The sequence below is a fragment of the Desmodus rotundus genome, chromosome 1 (genome assembly GCF_022682495.2).
Source record: "Desmodus rotundus isolate HL8 chromosome 1, HLdesRot8A.1, whole genome shotgun sequence".
NCBI classification, from domain to species: Eukaryota; Metazoa; Chordata; class Mammalia; order Chiroptera; family Phyllostomidae; genus Desmodus; species Desmodus rotundus.
In genome coordinates this window covers 18,947,535-18,966,837 of record NC_071387.1, presented here as the reverse complement: position 1 = coordinate 18,966,837, position 19,303 = coordinate 18,947,535, and the positions used below count along the sequence as shown (strand labels likewise).

The 19,303-nt window shown below is 37.9% G+C and overlaps 2 protein-coding genes across 3 annotated transcripts in view; one reads left to right on the top strand and one right to left on the bottom strand.

Moving 5' to 3' along the window:
- Nucleotides 1–4: 4 nt before the first annotated feature.
- GNG10 (G protein subunit gamma 10) lies at nt 5–6,520 on the top strand. Of its 2 annotated transcripts, none has more exons than XM_053921824.1 (3): nt 5–161; nt 4,507–4,638; nt 5,570–6,520. In XM_053921824.1, exons 1-2 carry the CDS (start codon nt 81–83, stop codon nt 4,630–4,632), a joined length of 207 nt encoding a protein of 68 aa, XP_053777799.1. In that variant the 5' UTR covers nt 5–80; the 3' UTR covers nt 4,633–4,638; nt 5,570–6,520. The 2 variants fall into 2 exon arrangements, with proteins under 2 accessions (XP_053777799.1, XP_053777797.1); XM_053921822.1 differs by having other exon boundaries at nt 5,567–6,520.
- A 2,251-nt stretch (nt 6,521–8,771) lies between these two features.
- The window catches only part of SHOC1 (shortage in chiasmata 1), a 64,549-nt gene continuing 54,017 nt past the window's right edge, over nt 8,772–19,303 (bottom strand). The window contains 4 exon segments of the mRNA XM_024562471.4: nt 8,772–9,146; nt 11,668–12,637; nt 13,246–13,395; nt 14,890–15,021. Coding sequence (XP_024418239.3) covers nt 9,046–9,146; nt 11,668–12,637; nt 13,246–13,395; nt 14,890–15,021 — 1,353 coding nt within the window. The 3' untranslated portion in view covers nt 8,772–9,045.

Below are 19,303 nucleotides of genomic sequence, written 5' to 3'. Positions count from 1 at the left end.
TTCCCCGCCCCGGGGCGGCGCCGGCGCTGGGGGCCCGGGGCCGGCCCCGCTCACCGCCAACGGAGCGCAGCGCCGCCGCCATGTCCGCCGGGGCCAGCGTGAACGCCCTGCAGCGCCTGGTGGAGCAGCTCAAGCTGGAGGCCGCGGTGGAGAGGATCAAGGTGAGGCCGGTGGGAGCGCCTCCTCCGGGCGCCGAGCGCGTCTGACCGCCCGGGCCGGTGGCCGTTGAGCCGGCCGCGCGCGAGCGAGCGGGGCGGCGCGGCCCCGGAGAGGCCGCGCGGGGCGGGGCGGGGCGGGCGGCAGGACGGTGGCTCGCACTCGGCTCGTGGCTCCACGGCCGGGAGAGGTGGGAGCCGCGCGGGGGCCGAGCCGGACCCAGGCGCCTGGGAGCTGCGGGGACGTGGTCCGGAGGGAAGGGGACAGGCCCGGTGCTCCCGGGGAGACGCGTTTGCTGTCCCCGCGCCGGCAGTCTGGGACTGAGTGCCCCCGGGACGGTTTTATGTCGGTGATGGGGACAGAGACTCGGCGGAGCTGGACGGACGCGAGCTGACCGGTGATGCCGGCCACGGACGGGTGGCCTAGGCGCGGCTGGTGCGCGAGGGCGGAGGCGACCGAATGAATGGACCGGCCTTGGCGATGGATTGGGAGGGAGGGGACAGACCAGCTCAGGTTTCTGGCTCGGTGACAGCGTGGATGGCGCGGCCATTTGCTCCAACATCGGGGAGGGAAAGGGGGTTGGGAGGGGATGAGTTCAGTTTTCGTTAGGCCGACTTTGAGAGGTCCGGAAGGTGTGTAGCTACATGGGCTGAAGCTCAGAGATCAAGGCTGAAAGAGAGAACCTGAACGCGCGTGTGTGGGTGAAAAAGCTGTGTTAGCGGGGAACCTAGGGACCAGACCAGCCAAAGGAGGTGGCTGAGAGAAGAGAACCAAGAGAGAGCAAGGTTTCTGAAGCAAAATTGGGGCCTCAGTCAACATGTCCAGTGTTTGTTTAGTCGGTTGGTTAAAAAGCATCTGTTGCAATATGGTTGTGGTGCGGGCGTGTGGAGGCGGGTAAAGGGGGGAATGGGTGACATCTCTAATAGCGTCAACAATAAAAAAAAAAGAGCATCTATTGTGCAGCTGCGTTTAGCAGCTAATGAGATAGCGTCGTCTGTAGAGGATGTGTCTGATGCACACTGCCGTGCTGGCCCGTGCACCTCACTCGTGCATTTCCTCTGCATCCGGCACCATCCTAGGTACCGAGAACGTGGTGCTTCTGGGGGGGGGAACGAACAGTGAACACATTACCCCATACATGAAGTTATTTCAGACAATAAGCGATGTGCAGGTTATAAAACAAGGTAAAGAGAGGCATGGAATGAAGAAGAGGTTTCAGTAGTACTCGAAGCAGAATCCAGATTGTAGTAAGGTGTGCAGACTTAAAAAAAAAAAAAAAAAAAGAAAAAGAAAAAGAAATCTGGTTTTCAAGAGGGAACCACTTTTTTTTTTTTTTTTAATTTAGGGAACAAAAAGCCATGTTTGAGATTGAGGGGAAAGAACAAATGGAGATTTGGAGGGGCACCCACTAAGACAGCAAGAGAGGGGGTATGGATATGTATAAAGATAGATGTTTCTAGATATAGACTTAAGGACTTGTATGATGACAGTTTTCGTTGTGAAATCGGAGGCCAAGTTTTCTTCTAGGGCAGAGGAGAGGGAGAGAATGGAATCACCAGCGGGAGGGTGGGGGAGGATTCCCCAGCAGGCAAGTCCACTGACACCTTGTGACTCCAAAGGCCCAGCCGCTGTGAGCGTGGAGACCGATTGCCCTGCTTGGGATGTTTTTCCCTCCGCAGCATGTGGCCACAGCCATCTGAGTGCCCACGGTGAACGGTAGTTGTGGGTGAGTAGGGGAGGTATGCCAGAAAGATGCCAGCTGAGGTGGGCAGAGGGCGTGGAGTTTGAGGGTTTCCCCAGAAAGAGTCTGAACCTAGGCTGGACAGGGAAGGAACGGACCAAGCCTCCTGGTGATGGGCTGGAGGAAAGGGGAGGTGGGGTTCCCCCTGAGATCAAAGAGCAGGCTTAGTGAGACTAGAAAGCAGCACCCTGGAAGGGTGGGGAAGATTGCGATGGGTAAATAGGATGTTGGAGTGTAAAATTTCAGATATGGAGCAGTTAACAGGTCTTGGTTGTAACCTTGGCATTGAGGAGAAGCTTGTTCCAGGCGGGGAAGGAGGTCAGGGAACTGAAACTAGGTGGTAGCAAATGTTCAAGATGCTGTTGCGACCTGAGCAGGAGAGGGAAGCTGAGCCAGATGCCTGCCTGCCCTGTGAAGAAGCTAGGGAACATACTCCTATCTGCATTTAAAACATAATTGTGGGTGATGAAACTGAGACCTAGAGAATTTGAGTGGGTTGTTCAAGGTCACACAGACAGTACACTAAGTTGAGGGGTGACCTCCTGGCAGCATGATCTGGGGAGCTTGGCAGGGCTTTTCACAGAGGGCAATTCAGGGAGTCACACAATCCAAGGTCTGGGCTCCTCATGTCAGGGCTCAGTGGTGGCCGTTTGCAGCACACCCAGAGAGGTGTTCTCTTTCCCGGACTCGCTAACTGGGGAATAGGCCAGGATACCAGTCTTTGAACAGCCCTTCACAAGTGATTGGCACGCTCTCTATGCTTCCAAGAGACCCTTCTTTGCTGTGGCGAAGCCTCTCGGAAGTTGGTGGGCGAACATGGGCTCAAACCAAGGAAAGTCATATGATTTGGGGGGGCATGTCCACCCCCAGTAGCTGGCTAAGCTTTCCAAGTGTTTGTTTTGGATTTGAATTCTCCCAGTCCAAAGTGCTAGAGAAAGGCTGACCCCTTTTTAGTTTCCCTGCATGTCCTCTCACCTTAACTTTTTGACCATGTTGCTTAGGCTAGGGTTCAGTTAGTCCTGCTTTTCAAGGGGTCCTGGGACAGTCTCCTTCCACTCGTGTGGGGTTCACCTGTTCCCTCCGATAGAGATAGAAAGGCGGAGCATAATTGGTTCCCAATTTCTTTTGAATTAATAACTCCTGTATAACCATTAATTCCAGTGATAATTAATGTAAAAATGACAGACCTGTTGAGGTCTGAAAGGCAAGCTTAAACATTACTGTCAATATTTTATTATGTATTTATATTATATAACATAAATGGTTGTTACATTAATGAAACCAAAATTCCTAAAAGCATTCTAGAAACTACATAGTAGCTTTAACATAAGAAATTGATTTTGTAGTTATTTAGAAGCTTAATTTAGAAAATTAACGTGACGTGGTAGCAATACTTGAACAGCAATTGGAATCATGTTTGTACAATATAGGTGAGTTTTTACACAAAACACCTTTTCAATGCGAGAAAAATGGGAAGTGAGGAGAGCCTGCAAGTACAAATATGCATCAAATGGAGGATAAGAGGAAACGCAGAATAATGTTGAATCAGTGCTAATTTCTCCAGAAGTTAGTGATTTAAAACAATGTTTATTAACTCACAATTCTTAGGCCAGCAAGTTGAGCTGGGTTCAACTGTATAGTTCTGCTGGTCTTTGCCGGGCCCTCCCATGCATCAGCAATCAAATGGAGGGTTGGCTGGTGGCTGGGTGATCTGGGGTGGCCTCATTCACATATCTGGAGGTTGTTAATCAGGTGGCTGGGGGCTAGCTGACTGCTTCTCTTCCACAAGATCTCCCGTTATCTAGCTTGGTCTCAGATAGTGATTTTAGGGTTCCAATCACAGCAAGACAGTTAACTGCGAAGGCTTTTACAAACTAGGCTTGGAAGTTGCCCACTATTTCTACTGCATTCTCCTTGTCAAAACAAGTCACAAGACAAGCCCAGATTCAAGTAGTGGGTAAACAGACTCCAGCTCTTGGTGGGAGGAGTTGCAAAATATTGTGGCTTTTCTGCATTCTGCCACAAATGTATTGCTAATTACGTGTCAGCACTATTCTAAGTGCTTTGCATGCTGTTAACTCAATCTTCACATCAATTCAGTGAAGTAGGTACTATTACTAAACACATTTCTCAGAAGAGAAACAGGTACTGAGTAGTTAAGAAACTTCCCCAAGTTCATACGTGGAGTGACACAGCTGAATCTGAGACCGAACAGTCTGGTTCCTGCCTCAAAGCAAAGCGGTTCGCTCACATAGGAAACGTGGATATATCAATGCATACTTTGTAATAAAAATTTGTAAAGGGAGCACTAGAATGAACTATTTCTTTACCAATTGAGTCTCAGCACTAGGATTCTAAATGGATCAGAGACACTGCTTTTTCTTTCTTTTGTTGAATAAGCAATTAACCAAAAATATCCTAAATCAGAGTTCATAGAAATTGTAGCCCTTCCTCTTTGAAGTTCATTATTAGAGCTTTTAGCAAAACAGGGACTTTTGGAGGTCACATAAAGTGTGATCAGGCTGTGTGATCGTTTTTCAGAATATCAAATGGCTGCCGGGTGGGTCTGGCTGTGAGCAGCATGTCAAGCTATAGTCCTTTGGTTTCAGGTCTCTCAGGCCGCTGCAGAACTTCAACAGTACTGCATGCAGAATGCCTGCAAGGACGCCCTGCTGGTCGGCGTTCCCGCGGGAAGCAACCCCTTCCGGGAGCCCAGATCCTGTGCTTTACTCTGAACACTGGTGAGTAACTTAGACGAGCGGGTCTGAGGCCCTGGCGCTATCACAGGGCTTCACAAAGGATTTGGGCAACTGTTTTGAATGTCTACTGTTCTTGGGGGAATTAAAATGAAAACTGGCAAAATGCACAACTATCCCTGAAGGGTGATTCTAGTTTGTATTTACCGTGCCTGGGATTACATCTAATTAAGAGAGTCTCAGTCCTCCTTTGCAATAACTCGTAAAATGTTAATACCCTTATGTGCTTGAGCTCTTTAACTGAGTTGGCTGGTGTAATGTCTTGAACTTAATCCTATTCTCTGTCCTCACACCATCCCAGATTTGTCATTTGCTGCTTGGTGCTACTCTTGGGACTAAGGACTCCCCAGAGGAGGAGACTCATTCCTACTACCAGCTGTGGTTTCTTTCCTGAAGGCTTTCAGAATCTATCTGGGTTTTAATGGAGGGAGCTTTAATGTAGCTCCTGGGGAAAGTGTGAGTTGAGTTAAAGGAGCTTTAAAAACCAATTATTGAAATGAAAACATCCCTTTGGTGGCATATTAGAAATTTCATCGATTCTAATGCATTTTATGGGGTCCTCATTCACATTTTTAGGTTTTTTTCTTCTCTTTTTTGGAAGAGTTCAGGGAGTTCAGGGAGTCTGTTGGGGACAACATATTTCACATTACACTATCAGCCACTGTTGTACCTTTTAATGAAAAATGCCCAATTTGTGGTATTAAAGTAACAGTTTGTGCTAGTGTAGCATGTCTTTTTACAGAGCACTTTTATGAGTGCTACTCCTTCAGTGGTGTGGTTTGGGGGTTTTGTTTGGTTTTTTAAACTTGTTACTCTCTGCTTTGAGAATACTCAAGTGTCCTATGAAGTGCTTACTAGTTAATTTTATGTATAAATCTTACTAAAGTGAAAACTAACCAAATTCTCTTTCCAGTAGGAAAGAAGTGAGCCAAGGAATGCCTTCAGGTGCAAAGTGATGAATGCCTGCCTCCAAGTCTCAAGAAAGCATTTTTCCCTAACCAAATACCAAATGACTTTTAGGTATCTCAGACCTTTCCAGTGGCCTGGGCCTATCGCCAATATTCTACAGAAATTGATGAGTTTCAGCTGAAATAAGGACACTGGGTGAAGGAGTAGACTTTTAAATAATAATGGCCCAGTTTGTTTGGTGAAGTGCTTTACACTTAAGACAAAAACCCTACCACCAAATATACAAAAATGCACCTCTTTCACAAGGGAATTACTAGTGTTTCTATACCTGGAATATTATGTGTGTTTTATTTACTGGAAGTTTACATTTTGGAAAGGAAACCATTTTTGTTTATTAAATAATTCAGTATTTGGAATTTTGTTGTTCCTAAGATTTTTATGCCGTAACAAAATTTGTCCTTTTCTCATGAATTTACAGTTTCTAAATGAAGATAAACCAGTGTAAAATTGTGGGAAGAATAGGCTTTATTAATCAAGTGATGTCTTGATTTTTGTAAGGGAGAAGACTTTTATTTTTAACACTAAATATGGAAGCTGTTCCTTAGCAAACTTGTTGGAAAGATTGATGTATCAGGTACTAGATCTCCCCATTCTGTGTGTGACGTGCAGCTCTTCCCAAGCTCCTCTATTTTAGAGTTGTGGCTGTACTTTAAAAAAATAGTACATTATTTCATGTCTTTTAAAAAACATTTAAAATGTGACTTACAGAACATTGCAAGTGATTAAAAACAAAGTAATGTGAAAATTTTACAACCTAAATGAATTCTTAAATGTCATGTTTTACTTTAATGATGTGCCTTTGATTTCATTTGAGACAGTTTCAGAAGGATATTTTGTGTTTGTAATAATCTTTGAAGAGCTTGGAAATAAAATTTCTGCTTAATTCATCATTTTCTACAACAGCAACATTCTGTGTCTGATTTTGTTTTAGGGTTTCTTGAATTTCTGTTTGCTTGTGGATTGCGTGCTGGAAATGGGAGGTAACGTTGTGTGTAAACACCTGTAGAAGTTTGTAAAAATAGATACATGTCTAACATACAGAAATGTCCGTTACTGACAACTGTTACTTTCAATTTGCTCTTGAAATAACTGTGTATACGACCATAATAAAAAAATATTTTTGAGCGTAAGTATTGCTACAGTAGAGACGATAAAAGCCATTAGATAGGAACTCCCTTCACTTCTGACCACGGAACTTCCCAATCTAAGCAACGTGAATTCCTTTCATCTGATCATAAGTCAGACACCACTTTCGAACCCTTGTATTGTTCTCTGGATCTGTTCACCGTCTCTGAAATGTCACACTATCAATTATCCTTTCTCTCCTTCATTTCATCTTCTTCATTGGGTCTTTTCTATCAGCTTTTAAACATGTTCCATTCTCCATCTTAACAATAGCATTGAAAAAAATATCTTGAAAAAAAGAACAAACAAATTTTGGTTTACAAGTTGAACAACTCCTAGAGATCTGTTGTACACTTAAAATTTTTCTAAGAAGGTCGATTTGATGTTACCTGTTCTTATCACAAAAATAATAATAAGAGGGCAGAAGAAAACTTTTGGAGACGTCAGATAGGGTCAGGGCATAGACCGTGAGGGTGGCTTCCCTTATCTGCGAACTCATCGAGTTGCATATGTTAATTATGTAGAGTTCTTTGTATGTTAAAAAAATCCCCACAGAAAACTTCGCTTTTTTCCACTTTTTTCTTTGGCAAAATCTAGGTAAGATAGTACAAGAAAACTATAGATATCTCATGAATACGATTTAAATACCCTACATATAAGTAAATCAAATTTAGTAGTATATCAAGAAAGATACAATCTGATAAAGCTATTTCGCTATAAGGAAACCTATCAATGTAATTCATTGCATGAATGGTTTAAAGAAGAGAATCTATGCCAACAAGCCATTTGATAAAATTCGGTAGCTGTTCTGAATAAAAACTAAGTGGATAGTGAAAAAGGAATGGAAAGAAATTAATGATAAAGACAGTTTGTCAAAACCAATAGGAAAATTTATACTACATGGTGAAAAGTGCAAACATTCAGCATGTTAGGAATAAAAAAAGAATATCTTTTATCATCACTATTCAGCATTGCTTGGAATTATTAACTAATGCAGTAAGATGAAAAAATAAAATGGAGTAAACATTTTAGGAGTAATATCTACATTTGTGGATTATATAATTGTACACCTTGAAAACTCATCAGAACCTAGTAAAAGAAATACTTGAACTTGTAATAGAATTTGGGAGGCTTTCTGGATACAAAGTATACATAGAAAAAAACAGCATTTTCTACACTGGCAATAGCTACTTAAAAATGGAGATGGAAACCATATTCCATTTCCACTTTAATGACAAAATGATAAAAACTTGCCAATAAATTTAACAAAGTTGAAAGTCATAAAGAAAAGTTATTATTGATGTTTACAGAACAGGGTCTACATAAATTACAGGATATTAACAATTTCATTAAAATGCAATTTTATGAAATCTAAGTTTCATATAAATTTTGTGGCATTCCTATTTTATTGTTTTTGAGGAAAAGTAGTTAAAATATCTAAAAGTTCATGTGGAAAAAATCAAGCATCCAAGAATAGTTTTTAAACCTCATGTGGGTGTGTAGGTTGTTGTCTTCTTCCTATCAATTTGTATGAATTCTTTGTATAATAGGAGTGTAAACCCTTTTTCTATTATGTGGGTTGCAATTTTTTCTTCTTAGTAATTTGTTTTAAATTTTGTTTACAAATATACTTTAAATTGGAAATTCTCTAACTTCAATTTTGCCTTAGGTTTTAACTTTGTTAGTAGTGGTGGAGGATTGACTGACTGGTGAGCTTCACTTTTTTTTTTAAGACTTTATTTATTATTAGAGCGAGGGGAAGGGAGGGAGAAGGACAGGGAGAGAAACATCAGTGTGGGAGGGAAACCTGAGTCGGTTGTCTGTGCACCGTGGAATCAAATGGTGACCTTTTGCCTTGTGGGATGTCGCCCAACCCACCAGGCCACACAGGTCAGGGTATGATCTTCACTTCTTGACTCAAAGGGTCAGACTAAGATGGAGGCTCATTTAGAAGTCCTGCTGGGGGAAAGCTGGAGTCAGCAGGCCCTTCAGAAGACAACTAACTAAGCCTTTGATACACATTAAGTTTTCTATTTCTTTTAAAGAAGACTATGCAATGTTTAGGGGAATCTGGAGATATTTGGATCTTAAGACAATTATTATGCTAATTAGAATATTTAACTTACAAAGAATGCAAACTATAGGGCAGAATATATATTATGAAAATTTAATATTGAAAACCGAGAACATCTAAGAACAATTGTATTTTCTTTAATGTATGACCAAATCTGAATTGTTTCGTTCCTGGGTTATCAACAAAAACAATGGAATGTGACATGTAGGACTATTCTCTCTTTTTCAATAAAACCGCAGACGAGTTTGCCCATCGACTCTACCAGGGACTTTTTCATACACTAGACGTCGTTTTTTGAACTGTGGTGGTTGTGAGCACGTGGACTCTGTTAAAAAGAGAAAAAGGAAAACCATTTTATTGCTGATAATAATACAGTGTAGCTATTTTTTCCAGCTATTCAAATGGATCCTGTCTCTTAATCATCTATCTACAGAGTTTTAAAATTTTCCAACTGGCATAAGATAGTGACTATTAAATTAAATTTTTAGCATAAATGTACCTATGCCTAATGGCCCAGTAGTAATTAGTGTTATAAACACACACCTGTATGCTCATACCTTGCACAAATAAGTAAATCTCCCTTGACTTAAGATTCTTGCTTTTAAGTTTCCCTGCAGTCAGCCTGTTTCTTAACGCATATCTGCGATGTTGTAGAATTTATCCTGAGCTCTGTTACATGAAAGGTGGGATGATGTATGGACTCACCTTACAAAACTGTATTACATATGTTATATGTTAGCCTGAGATAGCCTAAGTATTTGGATACTTAGAAATGTCAGTGATTAAGTCAGTAAAAAAAGGAGGCTAAAAATTTAAAAACATTTTAGTAATTATTCCTGGAGATAAAAATTCCATAATTGCAAGAGTTGTATGTAATTATAAGCAAATTTAAAGAAGGCAATGTAGTAGATAATTTCGTAATAGATATCACAAATGTACATCTATTGGACAAATGGAAATTATATTGAGGTTATGACAAAGGCTTTGAATAAATTTTCTAGAGCTGCATCAATATGAATTCAGAACGCGTTATATCTGAAACAACACATTGGAGGTGATGATGTGCTGTGGAAGACCACAGTAGAAACATCAGAAGTTGCCAGAGTGATAATGAAGACACTAATATCAAAGATTTATGTGAGCTGTTTGAATAAAATTATTTTATGGAAATAATGGGAAAGTGGAAAAAAATAATATATTTTCAATATTTTAACCAACATTACTTATATATGATTTTAAAATATATATCTATAACTAAATTAATGAAAAATGGGTAGATATTTGACTATTCCATCTATATCTCTAAAGCTTGAATATTAAAATATATTTTAACATATTTTCTGAAATCTCATTGAGAAAATGGGAGGATTACGCTATACTGGGGCTCTATGTTCAAGAATATATAGGAATTTGCATGCTTATTTTGGTCCAGGGTGAATTAAGGTGAAATTTTCATCCAGTTCATTTATGAGGCTGGAATAACCTTCATATTAAAATGTGAGAGTACAAAGAACACAATAATTTCATTATGAATGTAGATAAGAAAATCATAAATATTAGCAACCATGTTCAACAACATATTTTAAAAATCACTACTCAAAAACCAATTAGGTTTATTATAGAAATGGTAAAAATGATTTAATATTATTAAACTTGTAAATATAATCCTTGACATAAATAGGCCAATGGAGAAAACATGTTTGATTTTCCCCAATAGGTGCCAAAAAGAGTTTGGATAAAATTCAGCATCTATTCCTCACAACAGTTCTTATAAAACTAGGAATAGAATACTTTTCATTAAAATCAGGAACAAAACAAATTATAACTGTTGAAAGGGACCCAACCCAAGTTTTGTGGATCCTGGGACTTACACAGTTTGGGAAGTCCTCTTTTACTAAAGCAAAGAATACAAGATTTTCTGGGCCCCTCTCAGGCCTCACAAAAGGGCCTATGCAAAAGAGGAGCTTTGAATCATAAGCTTCTCTCTCTTCTTCTCCTTTTTTTTCCTATCTGGTATGACCATTAAAACTTAATCTTTTGTTCTAGATGTTCAGGCCAATGCAATAAGTAATGACACAGAAAAGAAAGATATAATTACCAGAAATGAGAAAATAAAGTTGTCCTTTAAAAAACTGATATTATTAGATGTTCAGAAACATCAACTGAACAATAGAGTTAAGAGTAAGTATTGTTTAATAGGATTGTTAGAATTAAACAATCCACATAAAGAGCTTAGAATGGCACCTGGCATATAATAAACTCTTAATAAATTTGAGCTCATTAAATATCCCTGCCTGACAAATAAATTAATTTTCTGCCCTGGCTGGTGTGGCTCAGTGGATTGAGCACTGGACTGTGAACCAAAGGGTCATGGGTTCGATTCCCAGTTAGAGCACATGCCTGGGTTGTGGGCCAGGTCTCCAGTATGGGGCATGTGAAAAGCAACCACACACTGATGTTTCTCTCCCTCTCTTTCTCCTTCCCTTCCCCTCTCTCTAAAAATAAATAAATAAAATATTTAAAAAATTAATTTTCGAATTCATTGATTTCTCTGTTTAATCTTTGTTGACTTTAGTCTTCTGCTTTATTTAGACTTGTTCTATGTTTTTCACTTCTGAAGTTGAATGTTTAGTTTATCTCATGCTACAAGAATTTGACATATTTTCTTTGCATTTATTTTCTTAGACATCTATAATTAGAATTTTGGTTTTCTCTTTGAACCAAAAGTTATTGAAGATTCTTTAAGTGCAGTAATTAAAACAAAAAATTAATTTGGAGATGATTATATTATCTTAAATTACATTTGAAACTATCATCTACTGAATTTATCGTCTACTGAATGTTACCTGTTAATGATTTCTGGTCTCCTGACTTAGATGAAGATTCAGCGTGCCTTTTCCGTCCTAAACATGTGACACCTCTTTGGTGGAAATAAAGACTGTTGAATTCTTTTTGATTTACATTAGAATCAGAAGCACCATGTAAATCCAAACTGGGGACAGATGGCCATTCTTTCCAGAAAGTCTCTTGAGTTCCAGCATTTGAACTTTCGCCTGTGGAGCCTTCTAACTCATCTGATAGACATTTTTGCTGAATAGTGTACAGGTTATCTTTCTGAGAGTACCATTTGTCACACATAGTCTGCTCTCCACTGTATTGTAAACTGAAAGAGTGATTCTCTGGTTCCCATACATTTTTCTTACAGTTCCAATGAGGAGGAGATTGAGAGTATTCTAATGAAAACATAGGGACAGATACTTCTTTATTTATAGGTCTTTTTGCTTCATATGTTCCCTTTAGCTGGGAATTTATAAAATTAGGGGCAGCTCTCTTCTGAGTGTTGATTGGTGATATTCTGGTTTCACAATTCATTTGTGTTAGACCCAAAGAAAAGACATCTATCTGTGAATCATTCTGGTTTGGAAAGGAGTTACCAGCTGAGTTCCTTGATCCCATATTAAGCAGAAAGGGATTATTCTGTACTATGTTAGTGTTACAACTGGAGTCTTTCCAAGAGTTGGTCTGTCTGTAAGAAGTCACAGATGGTAAAATGCATGGCATTTCTCTTTCCCTTAGTTGAACAAAGGAAGAGCTATAATTTGAAGGGGTGTATGTGTCTTTCTGCACTGTCTCTTCTAAGTCTGGATACTGGCAGTATTCATTATGTTTTCGAATGACAGAGTCCGAAGAGTCAGAAGCTGAACTCTGAGAAGGGAAGGTTCTAGTTTGATTCCTATTTTCCTGAGGTGATGAAATTTGAGGTGATGTTACGGAAGAGGAACTAATCTTGAATAAGGAAGTAATGTCACAGAAATGCTAAAAATATTAAAAAGGAAAAATATAAGTAAAAATGCTTATCTATATGGAGGGGAAGCTAAATATAATTAAGTAGTTCATTCATAGGTATTATACTGACTCATAACAACATAATTAGGCTCCATTAAAAGAAAAAAATCATTGTCATTTGCATCTATTTTCTCATCAGTTACAATAGAATTTTTAGTTACACATAGTTATACATGAATACCATTTCCTTGATAAAGTTAAAAATTTTACCAATAAGGCCAAAGTTCTCTCTACTATTATAATGAAGGGTATCAGGATTGTTTGGAAGAAATTATATAAACTAGTATGAATAGAGTGTATAATTGAATATTTGGAGGCACAATAACACTTCAAAATGACTTAAAGTGTGATTAAACTGTACTGAATTATCTATATGATAACTTTAAAATGTATAATTTGATTGACTGTCAATGAAAATTCTATATAAAATTTAATTCAAGTAAATTATCTCTTTGCTATGTGAAGTCCAAAACAATTACACTTGGATACCTTCATTTTGAAAACTCTGATGGTAAAAATAAATATTCAAATGGAAAGGAAATAAACCTATATAAGAGTAAAGATCTCAAATAACTAACCTTTAACACTTTTTCTGGAACTTCAGGTAGGAGTTCTTGGAGTTGACAAAGAGTTGCTAATAATATCCAGTGAAGAGAAGGTCCTTTATTTAACATGAGCTGAGCCACCAATGGATTAATACATGGAAAATCAAGTAAATACATCTCTTCCTAGAAAAGAATTTTAGGAATGAGACAGTGGTCTTTTGAAAGTGACCCATTTTACTGTACTAAGTAAAGATTTGTACACTCTCAGAATTAGGAAGGATCTGAAAGTTTGTTCAGTCTTATCACTCATCCAAAAAGATAGGTTACAGTTCACCTTCTTTACATGAAAATTGTTTTAATTAATGCTACATTTCCTAAAGAGAAATCTTTTCCAGGACTTAGTTTAGACCTCCCTTTGTAGACCATACACTATCACAGTTTGATTAAGATGAATCATGTTTATGATATTTAAGAAATGTTATAATTTCAAGAAAGCCTTGTTATAAACAGTATATAGGTAGAACTTCTATCAACCAGAACTGACCTCAACAGTCTAAAAATGTATGTGTTCAGAGAGATATCATAGAAGTCTAGAAACATAACAGCCATCTCTACTATTGCTGCATTCCCTTTTTTCCTGGATCGCACTGGCTTTTTGCACCCTCTTTGATTTTTATCAAATGATAGACACGAGCATATTGGACATACCTTGGTAGGAAGGAAATTGCACACGCACATCACAGTTAATTTTACCTACACTTGCTGATAGTACTGTGCTCTGTTTAAGAATGTGAAAGGTCTATGGTTTACTATATATGAATATTTTATTTTATTTATTTGTTTTATAATTTTAGTTTCTGAATAGGTAAAAGAGTCACATGGTTTGACATTGTAAACATACTGAAACGTAAAAGTCTCATTCCCACCCCATTACTCCAGTTCTCTTCTCTGAAGATAACCAATGTTATGTTCTTGTCATCCTCCCAGAGGTATTTTATTAACTTATAAGCAAATACATACAAGTATTAATTTCCCTTGTTTTACACAAATAGTAGTATACCGCGTGCTCTCTGTCCCGCAACTTTCAGTTTTCACTTAACCTATCTGGGAGATTATTCCATGTCAGAACACAAAGAGCCTTGTCATTATTTTTTATGGCTTCATGATTTGAATATATTTTAAAAATAAAGGTAACAGAAACACTGAGATCTTGGAAATATATATGCTCAAACAAAGAAATTTCTAAAAATTAACTGTATAATCTTATAAGTATTTCATAGCTCTACTTTGGGTTACAGTTCTATAATTGAATTGCTGACAAATCATGAAATGATAAAATTTTGTTATTCTCTTGATAAATTTACTATTTTTTAATTTTTTAATTTAGGAATTATAAAAATAGTTTTTAAATATCAGAAATTAGAGTTATTAGATCACCCTATAATAACTTAGATTTGAAAGTTCATTATAAAAATCTTATTAAAAAGTTCTGTGAAATTAAAAAGTACCAATGATTCTGGAAAATGATCTGTGTAAATGTTGTATATTATAGTTAATGTCATATATGTTTATGCAAGCATTAGAGGACAAAAATATGCTACCAGAAAGAAAAATCAAATACATGTATTTATATTTGCTTTGTAAATATCTAATTTATTAATTTAGGAAATAAACTACCTTAGATGGTGAAACTTCAAGCCAGGATTTATCCAACCATTCATGAGGATCTCTCTTCGAGGTCATTAAACTGTGGTCAGCAATTTGTCGAATTATCAATGCAGTTTCTTCTACTCCAGGGGCAATTACAAGCTAAAAAAAATTTTAATGTTAGACTGTAGGAAATATTAGGAAACAAAATATATCATTCAAAATGTGTTTATAATTAGAAGAAAAATAAAAAATTGCAGATTCTAATCTTTGAGCACTATTTTAGATTAATTTATTAATTTGTCTATGTGAAATCTAGGGTATTTTATTTGTAAGGATAAACAACTTTCTTTCCTCTTCAAGTTTGATATCCTTGTAGTTTCCAATTTTGGAACTAAATTGGTTTTCTTCACTCCATTGACATTTATTAATAAAATATTTTAAATATATTTGTTATATTTCATCTATATTAGAATAAAAACCAATTAGGATATCACTAGTAATGTTTAATATTAAGCTTTTTCTAGGTTAACTTAATAGTTCTCAATTAAAAACAAGAACTTTAAAAAATATAGTGTCATATTTTCTAAAAACAAAGTTAAACTCTATCGAAAAAGAAATAAGGTAAGGTTTTGATTTAGAGTAGCCATCATCAACATTTTAGGAATTTCTCATCCAATCTTAGCATATTTAACAATAAGATACCCCTGCCAAAAATGTGTATGTGTATTAAGCTAAATGCTAACAAAAAAATTTATTTCCCTCTGCTTCCTGTCTGTCACTTGTGTTTCCCTCCAGGCCCTTCTCTCTTCTGAAATGGCAGTCTTTCTCTTCCTCTTTCACTTCTATCTTTATCTTCTTCTCTTAGGTTCGGTTGAAGGAAAGATAGTTCATGAGTTAGCAGTTTAATGTGGACAGAGAAATATGACTCTAAACAATTTTATCTTAGAAATATAAATACCCTCTCCTGTAGTAAAAATTTAAAAAGCAAGGACTGTACAAATCTCACAAAATAATTATAATAATATTTTCTTTCAGAAGAGTTTCAAATATAAAACTGTTATTATATAGCTGGGGAATGAATATATATATTCTAAGGAAGGATTTTCTTTCAGTTATAATAAACATATAGAGAGTACATAGAAATACACTGTTTGAATCCAAGTTTATTTCATTGCTAAGTTTTTGATGTTTTGAGACTATCTGGTACTCTTATTTGAATATAAATTTTATTTTAAAAGTGATGCCTTTTAGTCACATTACTTTTTCAAAAAATATATTTTATTGATTATGCTATTACAGTTGTCCCATTTCCCCCCTTCACTCCACTCCATCCTGCCCACCCCCTCCCTCCCACATTCCCCTCTATAGTTCATGTCCATGGGTCATACATATAAATTCTTTGGCTTCTACATTTCCTATACTATTCTTACCCTCCCCCTGTCTATTTTCTACCAACCATTTATGCTACTTATTCTCTGTACCTTTGCCCACCTCTCTCCTCCTCCCACTCCCCTCTTGATAACCCTCCATGTGATCTCCATTTCTGTGGTTCTGTTCCTGTTCTAGTTGTTTGCTTAGTTTGCTTTTGTTTTGGTTTTAGGTGTGGTTGTTAATAACTGTGAGTTTGCTGTCATTTTTACTGTTCATATTTTTTATCTTCTTTTTCTTAGATAAATCCCTTTAACATTTCATATAATAAGGGCTTGGTGATGATGAACTCCTTTAACTTGACCTTATCTGAGAAGCACTTTATCTGTCCTCCCATTCTAAATGAAAGCTTTGCTGGATAGAACAATCTTGGATGTAGGTCCTTGCCTTTCATGACTTGGAATACTTCTTGCCAGCCCCTTCTTGCCTGTAAGGTCTCTTTTGAGAAATCAGCTGACAGTCTTATGAGAACTCCTTTGTAGGTAACTGTGTCCTTTTCTCTTGCTGCTTCTGTTTAATCTCGGGTAATGTAATTATGATGTGCCTTGGTGTGTTCCTCCTTGGGTCCAGCTTCTTTGGGACTCTCTGAGCTTCCTGGAATTCCTGGAAGTCTATTTCCTTTGCCAGTTAGTCACATTACTTTATTAGAGCAGAGCTCGTGGCTAGACTTCAACAGATTCAGGAATTCCCTAATGTTGTTTTATAAATTTTGCATATGTGTGTGCCTATGCATTTTTTGGAAAGACAGGTCATAACAAATTTATAGAATTTTTTGAAATTAGATTAAATATAGCATAAAACTACCAGCAGTATTTTCTTTTAGTTTAAGAAGAAAATGTACTTAAACTTCCTAATACTTTGCTTATGGTAAGCTCTTCAGATGCCTGAAAAAAATCCATACTACTGCACTCTAAAAGGCCAAAAGCCATATTACTAAATAAACTAAGGTAAAGCGACAATATATTCTAAAACAATATGAATGTAGGGAATCCCTTTGAATGTAATAATGTCATCAAGTCAGGAGAATGAGAGGTTTGAGTGTTGGTGACATACGAGGTCTGTCTGGAAAAAGTCCAGCCATTGTAAATATAATGAGAACGGTTTGTGTGACATCTATGTAACCCGGTAGCCAAGGAGAGTACACTGGAATGTGCATGTGTGAACAATGACAACTTCACTGTACTTGTCGTTGGGGGCAGTAGATGCCGTTCAGTTGTCACATTCAAAATGACTGAGCAAGTAGGGCAATGAATCTGCATCAGATTTTGTGTTAAGCTTGAGCATTCCTCTGAGGAAGCTATTCAGATGATCCAGAAGACCACAGCTACAGGCAACTGGTGATTGGCAGCTTCATCAGAACAATGGGCCTGCCCATGCATCATGTCTCATGCAGAGTTTTTTGGAGAAACATCAAATCACCCAGGTGACTCAGCTCCCCTGTAGCCCAGATTTGGCACCCTGTGACTTCTGGCTTTTCCCCAAACTAAAATCACCTTTGAAAGGGAAGAGATTTCAGACCTTTGATGAGATTCAGGAAAATACGATGGGGCAGCTGATGGGGATTGGAAGAACTGTGCGAGCTCCCATGGTGCCTACTTTGAAGGCATTGTAAGCCCTGAGGCATCATTGTCCTGTGTACAATGTTTCTTGTATCTTGTTCAATAAATGCCTCTATTTTTATAGTATATGGCTGGATACTTTCTGGACATCTACTATTAAGACCTTCGTATTGATAGTAGAGTATGAATAAATTGATCACAGCTGTTTCTCAGGTTCCGTGGAAAAACTAACCTAGTTTTTAGATTATGTAAAACTTGACAAGCTTTTGAAATAGTTTGATCTAGGTAGAAGCAGACTTTCATTTGGAATGGATTGTGCCTGGGCAGTACCTCCTGCTTCATCCCCAAATACCTTCCTTGGAACATATGCTCTATAGGCCGGGTCCCTGTATCTGAATACAGCACCACTCCCTGGTGTCATGCCCTCAGTGTACAGAGGAATGAAATGACACTACGCATATTTTGCATACAACTGCTTGCCATGAGCTGGGAAGAAAAGAGGCTGATTAAGTGGTAAAACTTCACTTGAATTAACAAATGAGGCAAATTTACATTTACCATTCATTGATTTAGATATTTTTTCTAACAATTTTATTTCTATGTTTAATATGGATCAAAATTATCTGGATTTTTTCCCAAATAGATCATTATTAATTTTCTTAATAGGTTGTGCTTTGATTTAATTGTACTTAGTTCATGTTGAGTATTCTTCCTCTGCATAAGGCACTGTGCTAGATACTGTAGGTTTCACAAAGAAAAAGGGCCCTACAGGGTTAAGGATACAAGAATACTATAATACTATAGTAATACTATAATTATGAATACCTCATACTATAACAAAGGTACAAAGTGTTATTGGGAGAATGGGACAAGGGGAGATTTATCCTGAGAGAGTGTAATGGGGCAAATTTCTTAAAGGAAGTAGGATGTGAGCTGGGAACAAAAAGACAGAACGATGAAGGCTGGCAATAAGGGGATGGGGAATAATATTCCCCGGGAAAGACAGGCCAGAATGACATGGTTGTGGAATGGCTGAGAGGCGATTGTGTGGAGGCTTATTCAGGAAAAATGGCGAGTAGAATGATAAAGGAAGGATCACTAGGGGCCAAATTGTGAAGTTTGAGTCTTTCTGAGTTTGAACTCTATCTTGAATCAAATAGGAAGCTATGGGAGGTCTTCTATGCAAGAAAAATCAACTCAACAACAAATATTTATCAAGATCCTGGTACTTGGCACTTGCACTGTACCTACTTGTACTGTGCTGGGTGCCAGGAATACAAAAAGGAATAAAGATGGTCTTGTTCCTCCAGAAGCTATTATCTAGGAAGTGAATATTCACAGGCACATTTCAAAATGTAACTGGTGTCAACATGTATGATACACCGCAGTGGGAAAAAAGAAGAAATGAGATTAGTTAGGAAGCTCTAAGTGAGAGGTAATGCAGGCCTGAATTT